Genomic DNA, 20,613 nt, shown 5'->3' with positions numbered 1-20,613 from the left:
AATTGGCCATATGTTGGAAAAAACACTAGTAATTTTGCCAACATAAATATTACATATCTACAATTATAGTCTACACTAGTGACACAGTGCACAATTTGTGCACATTGAAATTAATTAGAAGAAATATTTTAATATTGCTATTCGCCTTCTCTCTATAAGTGTCAACCAAATTCACGATCGACAATGACAGATCGAAACACATGTGTGCGATTGGCGCCAGCAAGAGCTTTATATGTATCATGCATGCACAAGTCAACTTAGCCTTTTATATATACAGAATAAACTTGCTTAATTAGAACTGCTTTCTGATGTAGCTAAACTTTTTCCAGCCCAGTGAAACACCCCAACTTCTCTTTCAGGTAATTGTCAGCAGCACAGCAGTAAATATCAACATGAAGCAGATTACTATTGTAGATCATGCAGGGAGAACGAAGGGTAAAATAACTGCAGCAGTGTTTGACTATAATCTGCGCAGTGAGAAAACCTGAAGTCATTTTCAAGGTCCACCATTTCTTACTTCTTCAGTGGGGTCCAAGTTTCTAAACTTTCTAAATCTCCATTTTCTGGCTAATGAAAAGAAAATAGGATTCCACCAAATCTCCTATCTACCTACTCCAGGACTTCTGTGAGGATCAAATGAGATGAGGCACAGGAAAACGCTTCACAGACATTTAGTTAAAGTGTGAAATGTTTCCACCTGGCTATAAACCAAGTCATGTTCCTGGGCTGAAGAAACTGCAAGGAGGCTAGTCGTCGCTAGGGAAAGGAAGCCGAGTGTTGCTATGTGACATCATTACCTGGACAGACACTTAGCATATTAGCCTTTTATATATATAGATATTTAAATCCAAGTCACCACTCGTTCTCATTCAGCGAACGATTAGCAAGTGATCACACTGTACCGGATGCTTCTGTTGTAGCATGGCATGACTTTCTGCTGCAGTTTTAACACATGCTGGTCAATGTTCCCCCATCCACTAAGCCATGCCCCAGCTGTGTGCATTTGTTTATTTTCAGTAACTAGTGAATGCACACATTTACTAGACCCATTCACTATAAATTTAAAATTACTGTCAACATGGCTCAGTGGTAGAGTGTCAATCACGGTTTGATTCCGTCAGGGCACATGCCCAGGCTGCCAGCTTGATCCCCAGTGTGGGGCATGCAGGAGGCAGCCGATCAATGATTCTCTCTTATCACTATGTTTTTCTCTCTCTCTCCCTCTCCCTTCCTCTCTGAAATTAATAAAAATATATTTTAAAAATAAATAAAATTACTGTAACACATATAGAAAACTTGTCTGTGAAGTTAAACTTTTCATAGATACTTAATTTTAATCACAAAAATGTATCTACATAAGTAAAAACAGGTAAAGTAATTTGTCAATTTTTTAACATATGCATTCAGAAAACCTACTGTGGAGAACCTATTATTATATAACAGACTTTCAGCTTTAATGGATACCCCCCTCACCTGAATTAGTCCATTATATCAAATTAGTCCATTATATCAAGGTTTTATAAGATACAGCCTAGATAGACTATAGGCCAGAGAGTTTGTAGGAGAAAACCAGGGAATAAGACTGCTGGAAAGAGTTCTCTGGGGGAGAGAACACATAGCAAACATTGACTCAAAAACTCTCCCTTCCTTCATGGAACCCCAATTTGATTGGATTAGTTTGTAAAGGAATTTATGCCTCGAGGCATTGTTGAAAATAATAGAGTAATATGGGCAATTAGTGGAATTTAACAGCTGGGTTGGTCAAGGAAGGAGAGCCCTACCAGTAAGTCATCGCAAGGTGACTATAGGCATACCTAAAGCTGTGCCTCCCTAAGGAACACCACCAGAGGCATATTGCTAGGGAGATGGGGTGGTACAACAGACTTTACTAAAATAATCCAGCAAGTCACTAAACAAACAAGCAAATAACAATAACAAGCCCCAAGGGATGGGATGAGAAATCAGTACCCAGAGTTGCTGCAATGTATCAACAAACAACTCATGAGGCATGCAAAGAAACAGGAAAATATGACCCATATATGTGACGGGGGGAGTCAGGGTCAGGGTTAGGGTTAGGTTGACCCTCAACCACTTAGCCACGCTGGCCAGGCTATTAATGACTTTTTAAAGTAAAAAAACAAATGGACCATTTGAAAAATAGAGAACAGCCCTTGCTGGTTTGCCTCAGTGGATAGAGCATCCGTCTGTGGACTGAAGGGTCCCGGGTTCGATTCCAGTTAAGAGCACATGCCTGGGTTGCAGGCTCATTCTCTAGTAGGGGTATGCAGGAGGCAGCCAATCAATGATTCTCTCTCATCACTGATGTTTCTATCTCTCTCTCCCTCTCCCTTCAGCTCTGAAATAAAAAATTAAAATGACCTATATATATAAAACCCTACTATACAAATAGACTGAATGGCAGAACACCCGAACAACTGGTTGCTATGACATATGCTGACCACCGGGGGCGTGCGCAGAACATGGCGGGTGCAGGCAGCTGGCCACAGAGTGTGGAACATGATGGGCGTCGGTCGCAGTGGGATGGTGGAGCAGGTGAGAGGAGGTGCCAGATCAAGGCAGAGTGCCAGTCGCTGTCATTGGGGCGAGCCTCTGGTGGTTACTGAAAATTCTTTGCTCCCGTGTGCTGCAGTCCCGCCCGGAGCTTGAACCTGCAGCCAGTGCCAGCGCTAGTGCCAGCCCCACTCGCACCCGTTGCCAGCTCCTGGCGCTGGCCCTGATTGCTTAGCGCTGTCAGCAGATGTGAGTGGCGGTTGCCAGCCCCAATTGCCCCTCAGGGCGTCTCCACCTCCCCCTGCTCCTGAGGGGCAATTGGGGCACCAGCCACTGCTCACACCCGCTGCTAAGGGCCAGCCCCAATCGCTCCACACCATTAGCGGGTGCAAGTGGAGCCGGCACCCGTCAGTGCGTGGGAGCAGTGGCGATGGAGGGAGCAGGGCTGCCGGCAGGGAGGGGACCAGGGGGCCCTGGTGGGAGGGGCCGGGCAGTGCCGTGGAGGATGGACCAAGACCCACCCCTGTGCCCACCACAGCCTCACCAGCCCACAGTTCCTTTCAAGGTGCATGAATTCATGCACTGGGCCCCTAGTAATAATAATAATGTTAAAAAATAATAACAATTAAAAATAGACAACAGTCAAGTTTCTTGTTTTTAAAAATGTATGGTTTCCAAACACAAAGTAAACCATGCTTTTAATTTACTCAAAATGCACTTTTGAAGGACTTAAACAAATATTTCAGTTACAAGCCTAAAGAAAATTTTGTGGATAATTTATAAACCCATGAAAACAGGTTAAGATACAAATGTTGACAATCAGCCTTTAGCACATGAATTAAACTCGTATAAACTAAGAAAAACTTGTAGAAGTAGGGGCCAAAGGTTAATCTTTCACTCCTATAAAAGTTTAAATATCAACATTTATTGAGTTTCTAAAGCCTTCATTTCCTCTTTGGACTAAATAGGCATTTTAAAAGGGACTGAGAACAATAGACAAAAGTTGAACTTGATTAAGTATAAAGGAGCACAGCTGATAAGAGTCAAACTACCTGAGAAAGTAAAGATACTCCATTAAGGTCTAGACCAGCGGTTCTTAACCTGTGGGTCTCGACCCCTTTGGGGGTCGAACGACCCTTTCACAGGGGTCGCCTAAGACCATTGGAAAACACATATATATAATTACCTATTGTTTTTGTGATTAATCACTATGCTTTCATTATGTTCAATTTGTAACAATGAAAATACATCCTGCATATCAGATATTTACATTACGATTCATAACAGTAGCAAAATTACAGTTATGAAGTAGCAACGAAAATAATTTTATGGTTGGGGGTCACCACAACATGAGGAACTGTATTAAAGGGTCACAGCATTAGGAAGGTTGAGAACCACTGGTCTAGACCTAATGGAAAATTAAAACTAAGGGTCTCAATAAACTTTTTAGTCATTACTAGCATCAGTTTTTCACACTATAGTAAAGTCAAATCAGCAATTAGAACAGTCTGACTCCCAGACACACACCAACCACACTGTCTAGTTGATCATAGTGTTCCCAGCAGTGAAATAGATGGACCATCTACTCAATTCTTACTTGATCTGTACATAGTTCTAGGTCAAGTGAACCAAAGCCTAATTTGCATCCTTAAAAAGAAAGAGCTGCGACCCCTTAATCAATCCTAATATCTGAGTAAGCTGACAGACCCAGAACCCTTTGAATGACTGGTCTCATTGAGGAAAGATTCCAATTCCACTACAATGCCAAAAATTTACAGTTAGTCTTTCTCCCAGCCTTCCTTCAAAAGGACTATGACCTTTTATCAGGGGGACTGTGCAATAGGGAAAATAAAATAAAGGCTTCAAGAATTACAAGATACTGGTTCTGAATTGACACTAATTCCAGAAGACCCAAAAACATCACTGTGGTCCACCAGTCAGAAGACTATCCTCTCAAGAATATGCTTAACTAACATTAATGTTTTTTAGTAATATTTTAATCATGCCAAATTTTAATCATGTGATTTAATAACATCCATTTCCAGACAACAAGTAAGCCCTACAATTAGAACAAGAAATCCTTTACCTGTCTTTTCTCCTGAAAACCTGCCTATGGACGACTATGTAATTCACTCAATATCTGGTGCATATAATAAAAAAGACAGACAATAACATGTTGGCAAGGACAGGGAGAAGTTTAACCCTCATGTACTGCTGGTGGAGATGTAAAAATGGAGCAGCTGCTTTGGAAAATATTCTTGACAGTTCTTCAAATGGTTACACTAATAATTTAGAATGTACATATGCAGATCTTTAATTTTATATTAGGTCCAGGCTTTAATAGATTTATCTTTGGGGGGGGGGAGGGTTTAATCCTCACCCAAGGTTATTTTCCCATTGATTTTTAGAGGGGGGGGGGGAGGGGAGAGAGAGAGAGAGAGAGAAAGAAACATCAATGATGAGAGGCACATGGATTGGATGCCTCCTGCACATGCCCCAACCAGGGCTAAGGATCCAGCCTGCAACTGAGGTATATGTCCTTGACCAGAATCCAACCATGGATCCTTCAGACCAAGGGCTGATGTTCCATCCACTGAGCCAAACTGGCTAGGGCTATTTTTTTTTTTTTTTTAATTCTCAGATGAAGGAACAGAGAGAGAAACATGGATCAGCTGCCCTCCACACTTGCCCCAACTAAGGATTGAACCCATAACCCAGGTATGTGCCCTGACCAGGAACTGAACTGGCAAGCCTTTAGTGCACAGGATGACACTGAACCAACTGAGCCACCCCAGGGGGGTAATAGAATATCTCTTAACTAAGACCCATTAATTCCACTCCTCGGAATATATCCAAGAAAAAAAAACACACATATGTGCACACAAAGACATGTACATGAATGTCCACAGCACCATTATTATAATAGCCAAAATAAAAGGAAACCCAAATGTTCACCCACTGAAAACTAGATAAACAAAATATCAATACAATAAAATATTATTTCGCAATGAAATGAAGTTCAGACACATGCTATAACATGAACAAACCTTGATAACATATGCTAAGTGAAAGAAGCCAATCACAAAGAGGTGCATATTATGATTCCATTTATATGAAATGTTCAGAACAGGCAAATCTATAGACAAAGAAGTAGATTATGTAGTGGTTGCCTAGAGCTGAGAAAGATAGGGGTTTTGAGGGTGACATCTATGTGATAAGGATTTCTTCTTGGTGTGATGAAAATGTTTTAAAATTTATTGTAATGGTTGTACAATTCAGCATATATACTAAGCCACTGAATTTTACACTTTGAGTGAACTATATGGTGTGTGAATTACATCTCAATAAAGCTGTTAAACAAAAGACCCAGCACAACATTTTTAAAAAGATTTTCTTTATTGGTTTTTAGAGAGAGAGGAAGGGACAGGGAGAGAGAAACATTGATGTGAGAGAGTTAAACACTGACTGCCCGCTCACTGCACACCCCCTACTGGGAATCAAACCCAAAACCCAGGCATATGCCCGCCCTGACCGGGAATGGAACCAGCAACCTTCCAGTGCATGGGACAATGCCCAACCAACTGAGCCACACCGGCTTGGGCTCCAGTACAATTTTGATGAACACAGGAAGAACTTACAACCATGGGACTGTACCACTATGGTGGTGAATACAGAAGAGCATCACACATAATTCTGGGACCATTGATGGAAAGGATTTAGGTTACTGGTTTCTCCCCGTAATTTTCAAATCCTTTGTCTCATTTAATATTTCTTAAAATGAGTGACAAAACACTGTTCTGCAAATGTATTTACAGGATGATTGTTTATAGGCCAGTGATCCAAAGTAGGTCTACATATAGCAACATTGATATGGCAGACCTTAAAACCATCTGCTGAATGAAAAATAAACAAGTTGCAGAACAATAATGATAATATGATTCAATTTTTGTAGTATGCAAAAATCATACTATATGTTTTCTAATGAAAAACTATGTCTGCAATTCAATAAGTATTTTAAAAATCTAGCCCTGGCTGGGTAGCTCAGTTGGTTAGAGTGTCAGTCCAAGATTGGGGGTTTGATTCCCAGTCTGGGCACATACAAGAATCAACCAATGCATAAATAAGTGGAACAACAAATTGATGCCTGTTTCTCTTTCTCTCTCTCTCTCTCTCTCTCTCTCTCTCTCCTCTCATCAATTAAAAAAAAAACTTTAAAAAATCTAGATAGATACATATCAAATTTCTAAGAGCTATTACAGTTCTCAGTATTATAGAAGTATGCATGCATTCCTTATATAACTGAAAAGTAATCATTAAAAAACTAATTCTAAGAAAAAGAAGTATGACTTCAATATACATAGAAGCAACAGTCATATGGATGAACTACTAAATGTTTCACTATAAAGCTTACAATTTAGCCTTTAACTTCTCTTCTTATGCTAAAAAAAACTATCCTTTTATAGATTAAAAACTACAAATTCAATATTTACAGATGGAAAAGATATGCTCTGTACATATCCTAGGGCACGTTCATAGTAAAGAAAACAAAGAAGAAATGGTTGTAAGAATAAGAACAAAAATATAAAGATTGACATAATCCAGATTTAAAATATCCAAAAAGTACATAACCCTGAAGAAAATTTGAGGACAATAAATTTAGTTCCTGGCTTTTAGTTTTGAAGGGATCATTAATCAATCTGTGAGAAATAAGCCCACTGCCACCACCTACAGGAAACAGCATAACAAAATTCCAATATATTGCAGAGCCCAATATATTGGTGTAACAATAAGAGACAGGAGTGCAAATCCCAGTTCTGTCACTTACTGACTGTGGCACAACCTATAGCAAGTCAACTGCTCTCCCTGAGCCTCAGTTTACTAATCTATAAACAACCAGGAAGACTTCACTAATGCCCTTTATGCCCCCTGAAGGGCTAGAATTTAAGATAGTAATTTTAAGTTTATATAATCAGTGATTCTACATTCTACACACCAACTTAGCTGTTTTAAATAAAGGTGTGCTCACAAATAAATAAATGTTCTTTAATCCTTTGTACTTCAATGTCCTCATCCACAAAATGGAAATACAAGGTGACTTCTATTACAAAAAAACTATAAGAAATATTCTCTCCTGTTCTTGGGAATGTTTTTATATTTATACTGTTTGGTACTATTACAAATGGTATTGCTTTATTTTTATTTATTTATTTATTTATTTATTTATTTATTTATTTATTTAGAGAGTAGAAGAGAGGGGAGGAAACACAGAGAAACACTGATTGATTGCCTCCTGCACACACTCTGACCAGGGCTGGGGATTGAGCCTGCAACCGAGATACATGCCCTTGACTGGAATCAAACCCGGGACCCTTCAGTCCCGACATGTCATCCTCTGAGCAAAACCAGCTATGGCTACTATTGCTTTTAAAATGTCAATTGCCAACTGTAATTACTAGTGTACAGAAATACAACTGTTTTTCAAAAACTAATCTTGTACCCTAAAACTAAACTTAGACCCTAGTAGCTTTTTTATAGTTTACTTTGAACTTTCTACATGCACAATCATGTTATCTATAAGACATATAAAAAAATAAAATAAAAAAACCGTATTTTTACTTTTCCTTTCCAATGCATAAGCTTACTCCTTTTACCTGTCCTAATGCACTGGGCATGGCATATACATACACACACTAGAGGCCCGGTACACGAAATTCATGCACGGGGGGTGGGGTGGGTGGGCTGGGGGGAGGGGGGCCCGAGTATCCTTCAGACCGGCCTGGACCCTCTCCAATCTGGGACCCTTCGGGGGCTGTCCAACTGCTGATTTACGCTAACTGCCTCTGCCTGCCAGCCTGATTGCCCCTAACTTGCTCCCCTGCCAACCTGATCGCTCCTACCTTGCCCCCCTGCTGGCATAATCGACCCTAACTTGCCCCCCTGCCTGCATGATCGTCCCTAACTTGCCCCCCTGCTGGGCTGATCAACCCTAACTTGCTCCCCTGAAGGCCAGATCACCCCTAACTGCCTCTGCCTCGGCCCCAGCCTAAGCCGCAGTCTGGCCTCCCTCTGCGGGAAGCTACCTGGTGGATCAGGAAAAGGCACTGCCCCCATTACCCCACTGCTGCCGCCACTGCCAGCCTGAGCCTGGGCCCTTCGCAGCCACACCTTGGCCCTTTGCAGCTGCTGCAGCTTTGTCCGGAAGGACATCCGGAAGATGTCCATCCTAATTAGCATATTAACCTCTTATTCGTATACTAGAGGCCCCATGCACGCCAGCACCACCTTCGTTCCAGCCCGGGGCCGACTTTCCGCCTTCCCCCGCTGCCCAGAGGCCCGGAGCAGCTGGGGCGGTGTGGAACACCTGCACTATTGCAGAATGCCTGTGTCATCGCCATCTTTGTTGGGTTAATTTGCATACTCACTCCTGATTGGCTGGTGGGCGTCGCAAAGGTATGGTCAATTTGCATCTTTCTCTTTTATTAGTGTAGAGATTAGTATACTATTCTAATAATAGACAAACATGGTAATTAACCGTACCTCCGACACGCTTCCCATTGGCTAATCAGGGTGATATGCAAATTAACTGCCAACCAAGATGGTGGCCGGCAGCCAGGCAGCTGAAGCGAACAGGCAGCTTGCTTGCTCCAGTGATGGAGGAAGCCAAGGTTCCCCGCCTGCCGCTGCCGGCCTCTGAGCTGCACTCTAAGAAACAATGTTGCAATTATAGAAGCTAAACAAACCCCAGAAACCTGCTTTCAGCCAACCAGGCCTCAGAGCTGGAGCTGAAACAGTGTTTCAATTATAGAAGCCAAACAAACCCAGATACCTGCTTTCAGCAGCCGAGGTCTCAGAGCTAGAGCCGAGCCTCAGAGCTAAAGCCGCCTCTCAGTTCCAGTGACAGCCATAGAAGGTAAATAAATCCCAGAATAAAAAAAAGAAAAAAAGGAGAGGTTGGGAGCTTCAGTCACCCGCCAGCCTGAAAACAGCCCTCAGCCCCTCACCCAGAGTGGCCAGGCACCCCAGTGGGGACCCCCACCCTGAAGGGGGTGTGACCAGCTGCAGCCATCATCCCCTCATCCAGGCTGGCCAGGCACCAAGCGGGACCCCCACCCTGATCCAGGACACCATTCAGGGCAAACCAGCCGGCCCCCACCCATGCACCAGGCCTCTATCCTATATAGTAAAAGAGTAATATGCAAACTGACCCTAACAAGCAGAAGGACTGGGAATGACTGGTCACTATGACACACACTGACCACCAGGGGGCAGACGCTCAATGCAGGAGCTGCCCTCTGGTGGTCAGGGCACTCTCACATGGGAAGAGCTCTGCTCAGCCACAAGCCAGGCTGATGGCTGCCAGTACAGTGGTGGTGGTGGGAGCCTCTCCTGCCTCCTCAGCAGCGCTAAGGATGTCTGACTGCAGTTTAGGCCTGCTCCCCACTAGCAAGTGGACATCCCCTGAGGGCTGCCGGGCTGCCAGAGGGATGTCTGATTGCCATCTTAGGCCCAATACCCCGGGAAGTGGGCCTAAGCCAGCAGGTGGTCATCCCCTGAGGGGTCCCAGACTGAGAGAGGGCACAGGCCGGGCTGAGGGACACCCCCCTCCCCCCCGAGTGCACAAATTTTTGTGCACCAGGACTCTAGTTATATATAATATATAGCATTATATATTATATATATATTGATTTCAGAGAAGAAGGGTGAGGGAGAGATAGAAACATCAATGATGAGAGAAAATCATTGATCAGCTGCCTCTTGCATACACCACACTGAGGATGGAGCCCATAACTCGGGCATGTCTCCTAACTGGGAATTGAACCATGACCTCCTGGTTCATAGGTTGATGCTCAACCATTAAGCCACGCCAGTCTAATATATGTTATTGCATTAAATGTAAATGAACTAAATCTTCCATTTAAAAGACCAGTTTGAGAGTGGATTAAAACAAAAAGCTGGAATGAACTATCTAGATATATAAAAGGCTAAGCAACCGTCCGACTGGTAGCTATGATGCGCAATGACCACCAGAGGGAAAATGCTCTGACCGGTGGCTATGTCGTGCACTGACCACCAGGGGGAAGACATTCAACGCAGGAGCTGCCGAGCTGTGGTGACTTGACAGCAACAGTTCTCGGATGACACACCCTGGAACCAGAAAGGAGGGAGCCCAATTCTGGGGTGCATCACCCGAGAACCGCTCTCTCATACTCTGGGACCCCTCAGGGGATGCTGCAGAGCCAGTTTCGGCACGATCCCTGCAGGCCAGGCCAAGGGACTGCACCTGTGGGAGGGACCTCGCTCACTCCTCAGATGCCCTTCGAGCCACTACACAGCCCCAGGTGCGGCAGGCCAGGGAGGGACCAAGGGAGGTTGGCTCCAGGGTGTGTCCAGCCCTGTCTCGCACAGTCCCGCTCCACCAGCCACCTTCTAATTAATTTCCTTTCAATGTGCATGAGTTCATGCACCAGGGCACTAGTGCCCATATAAGTGAAAATGAACACTATCATCTTCCCCCTCAATACTCTTTTCCAATTCAACAAAGGTTTATTTAATATATACAATGTGCTGAGCATTTGAATAATCAGAAATAAAGATATCCATATTCTCAAGGAGACTAATGGGAAATAAAAGATGTCTTATAATAAAAGGTACCAAGCATTAATAAGATAACCCAACTAGATTGGTAGATATATCTTGAAAAGCTATTAAAATGAGATAATCTGGATTATGCTTCGAGGAGTAAACTAAAAGTTCATCAGGCAAATAAAAAAGGAAAAGTAGAAGAGACAGTGTAAGTCTGTTCATTAACATTACAGGTTAGCCAAAACCGGTTTGGCTCAGTGGATAGAGCGTCGGCCTGCGGACTGAAGGGTCCCGGGTTCGATTCCGGTCAGGGGCATGTGCCTGGGTTGCAGGCATATCCCCAGTGGGAGATGTGCAGGAGGCAGCTGATCAATGTTTCTCTTTCGTCGATGTTTCTGGCTCTCTATCTCTCTCCCTTCCTCTCTGTAAAAAATCAATAAAATATATTAAAAAAAAAAAATTACAGGTTAGAAGATTGGTCATGGTTTGAGGTAGTAGAGCATGGAAGTAGAGGAGTAGATAAGTGGCCATAAAGTTGAAAATTTAGGACAGGAATGGGGTGGTGAATAAAATACAATATATAGGTGTATTATAAAATTGTACACCTGAATTCTATAAGATTTTATTAACCAATAGCACCCCAATAAATTCCATAAAAAAGTAAAAAAAATAATAGACCTACTGGGGTTTTGATTTTTGCTGCTTTGAAATTAGATTAATTTGGTGGAGAATGGGCAACTTTATAATAATGAGACTGCTAAATCATGCATTTGGTGTATTCATTTTTTTTTAATTTAATTTACCTCAATAACATTATGTAGTCTTTAGTAGAGTTCTTTCCTATCTTTTGCTGATTTATCCTTATATATTTGATGCTTTTAAAATGCTATGGCAATTGATAACATTTTAAAGATTTTATTTTCTACCTGTTAGCTACTCATATGTAGTAATACAATTGATTTTTGCTTATTGATCCTATATCTGGTGATCTTATTAGGGACACCAATAATTCCACTGGTTTGTGACTCTTTTGTGTTATTTATGTTTATACTCATGTTTGTGAATACTCATTTTTTTTCTTACTTTCCAATTCTTAAGTCTTTTATTTCTTTTTCTTGTCTTAGGGCATTAACTAGATCTTTCAACACAATGTTGAATAAATGTGATGATAAATGACCTATGTTTCATCACGGATCTTTAAGGAATGCTTTAAATATTTCACCATTGTGTATGTTTGCTTTGAATTAGGGGTCAACAAAATACACCTTGTGAGTCGAATCTAATTGCCATTTGTTTTTGTAAATAAATTTTGCTGGAACACACACACACACACACAAAATGAACCAGTTTGGTTCAGTGGATAGTGTTGGCCCAAGGACTGAAGGGCCTCAGGTTTGATTCCGGTCAAAGACACATGCCTTGGTCAGGGCGCATGCAGAAAGCACCCAATGCATGTGTCTATCACATGGATGTTTCTCTCTGCCTCTCCCCCTCCCTTCCACTCTCTCTCCCTAAAAATCAATGGAAAAATATCCTCAGGTGAGGATTAACAACAACAAAGAATTAGGATATGGAGTTTATAAACAATGGAACCTTTAAAGCCACGGAGTAAAACAATAACATTGATATTTTGTTAGAAATAGAGCTAGTGGCAGTTTACAGAAAGATGTATGGGGTAGAAGAGACCAGTCATGAATGAGGAAGGTCTGGATTAATGCAATAGTAGTGGGAGCTGACAAATGCTTAAGAAATTTTAGAGAAAGAAGCAATATGAGTTGATACTTGACTATATGTGAAATGAGGGGAGAATTAAAGAAATACTTAAGTAAATAAAAGGGAGGAGATACAAAAGGTAAACAATAATTTTATCAACAGTTCCTAAAACTCACCAATAGAAATATTTTCGACATTTATGCTTATTGAGCATTGTCTAACTATGTATTAAATGCAAAACACCCATTTTTATTAATTTGAGAGAGGAAGGGAGAAGGAGAAACAGAGAAACATCAACGTGAAAAACATCGATCAATTGCCTCCCAAACGTGCCTTGGATAGGGAGCAAACCCAAGTCCCTTCAGGGCTTGGAATGACGTTCCAACCAACTGAGCCACACCACCAGGGCTACACACATATTTTTTAATTACCGACATTGATGAAACAGATAACACTAGATATCCATAACTAACACCTTCTAAATGATACAATTAACTAAATGACAGGAAAGGTTATCAGTTAATTAACCATCTTTTCAGAAGTAAGAAATTTAATCATTTAAAGTAATCATGTATCAGACTCACAAATTTATAAAAGATAGGAAAAGAGATCATTTTCTTTAAGAAGATATCCAAAATCTTCTATGTGGTACTACGTACTTAAAAGTTTATGGCCTTGCTTTAGGCTCTACAAACTGAAAGTTCTTACTGTGTCAAAATGAAGTCCCACTTTACATAGCTTCTCAATTTGTTCTTCTTTTCAATACCATTCACATACTGCATAATCCTTTTTATTCAATACAACTGAAACCAATGACATCGGTCAAAAAAGTAGGTTACAGTGGAGAATCTTAAAAAAAAAAAAAGACATCTTAAACTTTTGAACTTAATACATATAAATGTATATTCTGTTCCCAGTCCTTAGATGTAAGACTTCTGAGTTGTAGACGCACTGACTGCAGTTCTACACTATCTTACACAAACCACACCCATAATGCCTCATCTACAATTTCCAGTTTCGATTTCTTTAAAAGATACTTGCCAAGGATCTAAATGAAGAATTCTTCCAGATTAAAAAAAAAATTATGCATTTTTATATCTATCACCTTATATTTAGTCTTTCCAAGGTAGTTAACTTAATATTTTAGAATCAATAATTCTTTCATTTTACAATTATATTTCATCGGTTTACATAATTTTGTATTAAATTATATAATTATAATACAACTACAAGTTGTCATAAGATGATCCTTGATAAGTCTATGATTCAACTTGTGGGAACAATGCAGTGGGTATCATATGTCTCATAAAAAGAGAATGAAGGTTTACTGACTGCTACAAAAGATCTAAATTCACTTCTTATTGCTTTTATTGTACATGGAACAGTAGCTGGCACATAATAAGTACTATTTAAGTATTTGCTACTATGCTAGCATTAAAATTCAACTAGGTCTATACCAGTGCATGCAAAGGTAAAATTCTACCTACTTTACAGTCTCCAGAATCAGAGACCATCTGTACTTAAATTGTTAAAAGGGAGTATTGCAATGATCCTCACTGAAAACATATGAATACAGGGTATAGTTAGTTTCACATTACTGAAAGTGGATTATCCAGTGTTTAAAAGAAGAGATCTTTAAAAAGACGTAGGATAGCTCATCACATATCAGGTCAACAAGAAATTAAAAAGTAGGTTCATAACCGAATTTCACCTTATCACCTCAAAAATGTCAACTGGATGGGTACAGGTCCTACCAGAAAGTGGCAGCTAGACTAGAGGAGGAAAGTCAGCTACAGCTTCTTGGTGAACATTAAGCTACTTTCCTTTACCATAAACTCACTAATGACAGAAAATACCAATCACTTAAACAAAAACCACACAGTGTATCACAAAGTGCAAAATAAATGCTTTTGGTTTACCAGTTATTATAAATTACATATGCTAATAGAAAGAGAAACAATGTATATATTGCAATATGCAATAAGTTTTAAATTTGCAAATAAAAAACCTAAATATAAGTAGAGCAACTTAAATATAAGTAATAAATGTGGTGGCTTGGCCATTTCATTTTAGTGTAGGTTTTGGGATATGTATCTAATCTGTGGATGTAAAAAACTTGAAGCAACATGACATAAGATCTATAATAACCAGGAAGTTCAAAGACTGCAGCTACTTAAAACACTCCTGTCGACTAGAGAAGAATCCACAGTGGCACTGAATTTCTTCCTTCTATGGACATCAAAAAGTACTGAAAATGTTATGAATAGTTAGGAGAAACTCGAGACAGCCCATGAGGCTGCACCAGTCCCACTAGATGGCACTACCACAGAAAAGTCACTGTGTTCTCCCATTTGGAACAAGGGCTGAAAACTCTTGATCTTTGCAAAACTGAAAGCTGTCATCAACAGTGACATCCTTACTGGAAAATCATGACCCATAATGAGGAATTCAAAGCTAGGAGGGGGGGTTTTTTCCAAAAGCACCCTTTCCCCTAGTGCCATGGCCTCCTCCCGACTCCTATTTCAAATCAGAGGTCTGAGAGATACAACGTCATGTAGGCAAAAGAAGTTGTACAAAATGGAGATTTTCTTTTCCTCTTCCCAACTCTGCAAACTACATAATTTACTTGGGTTGTCTTTTTCTTCAAGTTTCATTGCTATGGGGAAAAAAACACTCTACCTCTAGTCTTTGAATAACATTTATTGTAATCAATATGCCTACCGTAACTGGAAACATCAAAATATCATACAATTAATACCATAAAAACACTTGGATATAAATGAACTTCTTTTTCTATATATTAAAGGTAGAGCTTCCTATTAAACATATCATCAGATTAAGTTTTCTGACAACTTAATTACATGATGTTAAGTTGGCCCTGGGTAGCAAAATTCAGTGTCACTCATTCTCACTACTTATGCTTTACCCCATCAAAAGGATACTTGGATATAGCTACTGTGAACCAAAAAACAAAGGGAAGAAAAGCGTCCTAACAACAAAGCCCAATGAGTTTAAACTACATACACTTTGTTTTACTCAGTACGTGACCATTTGAACAGACAGATCTGGATATGAGCCTTCTACTGAATTCCGCAGTTAAAAGACACATCAAAGGTCAATTAGTAGATAATCAACTGAATCTGAGATCAATGTAATACTTAAATGTAGTGGCCCCTTCCAGTTGAATCTACTTCACCTAGATCAGTGTTTACATTTATACATGTAACTTCAATGTACATCAACAGTCAGGAGTAAAGGCCTACAAAGTGCCACAAAAGTCAGTTACTAAAGTGGCCAAAAAAACCCCCAAGAACTACAAAATGTGTGTTCCCATAGTACCAGGTAACAGCTCTAGTACATCTCTAATCCTAGTATGATCTCTCTCCACAATGGAGGCTTGGAGACACTCCATTGTTGAGGTGTCATCCCTAACAACCTGTACAATGCCCAGTATGCAATAGGCACTAAATATCTGTTGAATGAACAAAAGCTATCAAGCTATTCCAGCTCACCAAAACTATGAGACCCATCAAAGCAGCAGGTTTTTTTTTTAACTAAACTTTGATAAGTAACTTCCTTTTTTATATTGATTTTGATAGAGGGAGGGAGAGGGAGAGAGAGAAAGAGAAAGAGAGCAAGAGAGAGAGGAACATCAATTGGCTGCCTCCTGCAGGACCTCTATCAGAGATCAAGCCTCCAACCCAGGCATGTGCCCTGATAGAAATCAAACCAGCAACCTTTAGGTACACAGGGCAATGCCCAACCAACTGAGCCACACGGGCCAGGGTGACAAAAAATTTATTTAAGAAGCTACTAACCAAAGTATGAGACCAATATCTAGGTCACCATCCTATCCTATATATTAAAACCCTAATATGCAAAGCGACCAAACAGCGGAACGACCAGCTGCTATGATGCACACTGATCACCAGGGGGCAGACGCTCAACACAAGAGCTACACCCTGGTGGTCAGTGCACTCCCACAGCTGGAGCACTGCTCAGCCAGAAGCCAGGCTCACGGCTGGCAAGTGCAGTGCCCATGGCAGGAGCCTCTCCCACCTCCACGGCAGCACTAAGGAGCAGCAAGCCAAGAGGTAAGGAGCAAGCAGGCAGGTGGTTAGGAGTGAGGGGTCCCAGATGGCAAGAGGGATGTCCGACTGCCGATCGGGCCTAAACCGGCAGTCAGACACCCTCCAAGGGGTCCCAGATTGCGAGAGGGTGCAGACTGGGCTGAGGGACCTCCCCCAACCCCGCACGAATTTCGTGCATCAGGCCTCTAGTGAGAAATAAGATTTATTGAAAAGCACATAAAGAAATGTACCACATGAAGTCAAGGATCAAAAATTCACAAGTCCCAAGCCCAAGTAATGCAATAATTTTGGAATGGTGAAGCTTTTAAATAAAGCATCATAAATATATTTTACATATTGTAGTAAAACCATCCTACAAGAGCAGACAGGTGAAATAGCAAGTACATAGGTTGCACGGAAAGCACTGACATTGTTTAACTTAACACCTGCCCATTAATGGCGGCTTGATCTTATTTTATACTCCCAGAATAAAAATAAAGAGTGAACAGTTAGGAAAAATAGAAGAGAGAAATCAGCCTGTGGATGCAAACAAGAGGAATCTGCTGAACTGCAGATTTGGAGAACTGACAGACTTAGCAGAGACAGATTTTTCAAAACTCTACCATATAACTATCCAAAAAGTCCAGTGTAATGAAGCTATGCCTATACCTTTTAAAGTTTTATTCCGAGTGACTGAGTTTTGAAAAAATATGGCACAGAATACACATCCATCCAGTTAGTACCTTTGCAATAAGACCATGGGTAACCTCCCCCATATTGTAGGGTTGAAAAATCAGCATACACTCCCATACAGAATACATTCAAATACACTGCTGAACGGCTGGAATGACTGGTAGGATTGAAAAGTTCATTGGAACCCTGAGCCAAATCTTCTCCTCTACAATATAACAGTATGGTCCATCAAAATTGCCCTTAATTGGGTTTTGAATGTGTTTAAATTAGAGTAACCACAGTGTTCATTATCATCATTTTACTCACCTTACTAACACCAACTCCAGTAAACCTGGCCTCTAATAATTCCTGCCGTCGTGGGTCCAGGCTATGCAATTCTTCCATCATTTCTACTGAAAAAGAAAAAAGTAGGTTGTGAGACCATAAAGGCTAAAACATGAGGAGCCAATTTAATTCACTGAATGGTCACACACAGATAAACCTCAAGTAAATATATCACATGTTATAAACTATAATGTGCTGTATCAAATAGTAACACAGAGTTCAGAAATTCTCTTCTTAAGGCCACTTCTCTCATTCTAACAGCAAAAAAACCCTCAAACCCTTCATATAATCTCTAAAAGTTCAGCAAGGACTACCTCGCCAAAAAAGAAAAAAAGAAAAAAAAAGCCTTTTACCAACCTCTGAATTTAGATAAGAACTTTTGAATATTGCTTTCCGAAACACACAGGAACTAGTTTTTAACTAAAAATATGAATCATTAATAATTTCCTAATAATATAGCATGAATCAGAAGCTACAAATAAATTCAAATAACGCTATTACATAGCTCCTTTCTCTGAAGAGCTCACAGTAGCTCATAAAAAAAGGAACTATCTTAAAATTAATAGAGAACCCATGGTAAAACCATCAACCTGCATTCACTCAGGAAATTAGTTTAGCTCCATAACCATCCCTTTTCAAATCTTCTTCTGACCACTCCCTGGAGCAGTAGGTTTCTCTAGACATCTGCTTTTAGCACTCCTTCCACGCAGGGAGGGGCAGGAGGACACCATTTTTAAACTCCTTCCAGGACCAATTAATGCACAGGCTACTTTCATCAAATACGTCCATCCTTTGCAAGAGAGCAATTCCTGCAGAACCCACCGGAAACCTCTCCGTGGAGAAGGAGCAGAAAGCATTCCACAGAACCCCTCTGAACATATTATCGAACAGTTATTGGCACGACTGTCAGGATTTAAAAGTTCACTGAAAACATGAACTAAACATTCTCGCCTGCAATCTAGCAACTCCACAATCTCCAGTAACTCTGCCAGTCCTCCAGTTTCATTTCCCTTCCTGGATTGAGAGCCCGAGGCCAAGGGGAACGAGGGGGTGACAAATGACCAAGTTTCACCCACATCTCCAGACGAGGGCAGGTCACCGAGGGACTAGGAGATTCTCGGAGGGGCAGGAAGGCCTCCTAAGCAGGAGAAGCGCGGAAGAACGCGAAGAAGGAGTTTCCCCCGGGTGGCCTTGCTCGCGTGTCGCCCTGCCCTGCCCGAGGCCGGAATGGCAGAGGTGGCAGCCTCCGTCAACCACAGGGTCTCCCCGGCATTCCCTGACCCTCCAGTCCCCGGCCTGGCCGGGAAAATGACACCCCGGCAGTTACTCCCTTTAATGTCAACTCGTGTGAAGGAGAGAGCCACTCAGTCTCGCTCCCGCGGGGCCTGGGGCCGGGAGCCTCCCCGCGGCTGCGAGCCGGGAGGCAGGGCTGATGGGGCCTGGTCCCGGCGCCCCTCGCCGCCGCCGGCTCCAAACTTTCCCCAACTCCAGGCCCACCTGTCACGGAGGGAGGGCGGGCCAGCTCTCGGGGGCGCCCGGGAGGCTGCCGGGGCCTCCAGCTGCCGGGGCGCCCCCTGTGCCTGCCGGCCGCCGGACCCACCGCCGGGCCAGGACCGCCTGGGCCTCCCCCATCTTCCGCCCGGCGACCCGCAGCCCTCGGGGAGCCCCTCCCGCTTCGGCGCCGAGGAGCTGCGGCCCGGCACCGGCCCCCGGGTGGGCCCGGGCCGCAGCCTCCACAGCCGAGGGGCTCCCTGGACGGTTAGTGCCCCGGGCCCGGCGCCCTCCCCTGCCTGGGGCTCAGCCTCTCACCTGCCGCCGCCGCCGCCGCTCCACGCTCCTCCAGGGAGGGGCCCCGACCCGACCCGGCTGCAGATCGCTCTGCTCTCCCCCTGGGCAGGCCCGGGGCGGAGCCGGGGCCTCTCCTGAGCGCCGCAACCCCCGCCCGGGCAGCCGCCGCCGGCGCCGGGCTCCACGAGAGGGCGGGCGGGGGAGGGGGGCCGCGGAGGCCGCAGATCCCCGGGCTCGCGTACAGAGCCAGGCGCCCGACGCGGGCCCGGGCCCGGGCGGCAGCGGGGGTGGCGGGACCGGCCTCCCGGCGCCGGACAAAGGCCAAGGAAGGCGCAGGAGGGCCCAGGCCGGGCCGGGAGGTGGGGACCCGCTCGGCTGGGGGCCACTCGGGTGCGGCGCAGAGGGCGGGGGGTGTCGGAACCGCTGGTACCCAAGACCCGCCTCCGGCCCCTTAATCCGGATCGGTTCGGTCCGGATTAGTAGTGATCGGTGTAAACACACTAGTGAAACCGCGTGTTTCCTCGCGAGATTTGCACGGCGGGGAAGCAGGGGGGGTCCTGGGGGGGTGGGTAAGGGGAAGAGCCGACAGTGGGGGAGGAGACGAGGACGGTGGGGGGGGGTCCCCGTGCCCCGGCGCCCCGCCTCCTCCAATCAGCGGCCAGGCTGGCGGGCAGGGGTTAACCAGGGGACCCCGCGCGGGCGGAGAAGGCCGCCGCCTCGCCGGGCGGCTGAGGGCGGGCTGCGACACGAGGGGCGGTCGGGCCGCGGCCGGAGTCCCGGACCTCGGCTGCTGTAGTGTGGCCGGCCCCGCCCCAGCCCGGGCCAGGCGGTCGGGCCAGAGCTCCGGACCACGGATTGGCGCTAGCGGGGCCGGCACTTCCCGGATCCGCCTCGCCGAACCCGCACCCACCTAATCCCTGTCTCCAGGAGT

General features: G+C 43.5%; 1 protein-coding gene across 1 annotated transcript in view; it reads right to left on the bottom strand.

Annotated features, from left to right (window-relative positions):
- Positions 1-19,541, bottom strand: part of TLK2 (tousled like kinase 2) — an 89,753-nt gene extending 70,212 nt beyond the window's left edge. The window contains 3 exon segments of the mRNA XM_059669885.1: positions 17,877-17,962; positions 19,392-19,466; positions 19,469-19,541. Coding sequence (XP_059525868.1) covers positions 17,877-17,962; positions 19,392-19,466; positions 19,469-19,526 — 219 coding nt within the window. The 5' untranslated portion in view covers positions 19,527-19,541.
- Positions 19,542-20,613: the final 1,072 nt, after the last annotated feature.

The sequence above is a fragment of the Myotis daubentonii genome, chromosome 16, assembly GCF_963259705.1.
Source record: "Myotis daubentonii chromosome 16, mMyoDau2.1, whole genome shotgun sequence".
NCBI lineage: Eukaryota > Metazoa > Chordata > Mammalia > Chiroptera > Vespertilionidae > Myotis > Myotis daubentonii.
This window is presented reverse-complemented; position numbering and strand designations above follow the sequence as displayed.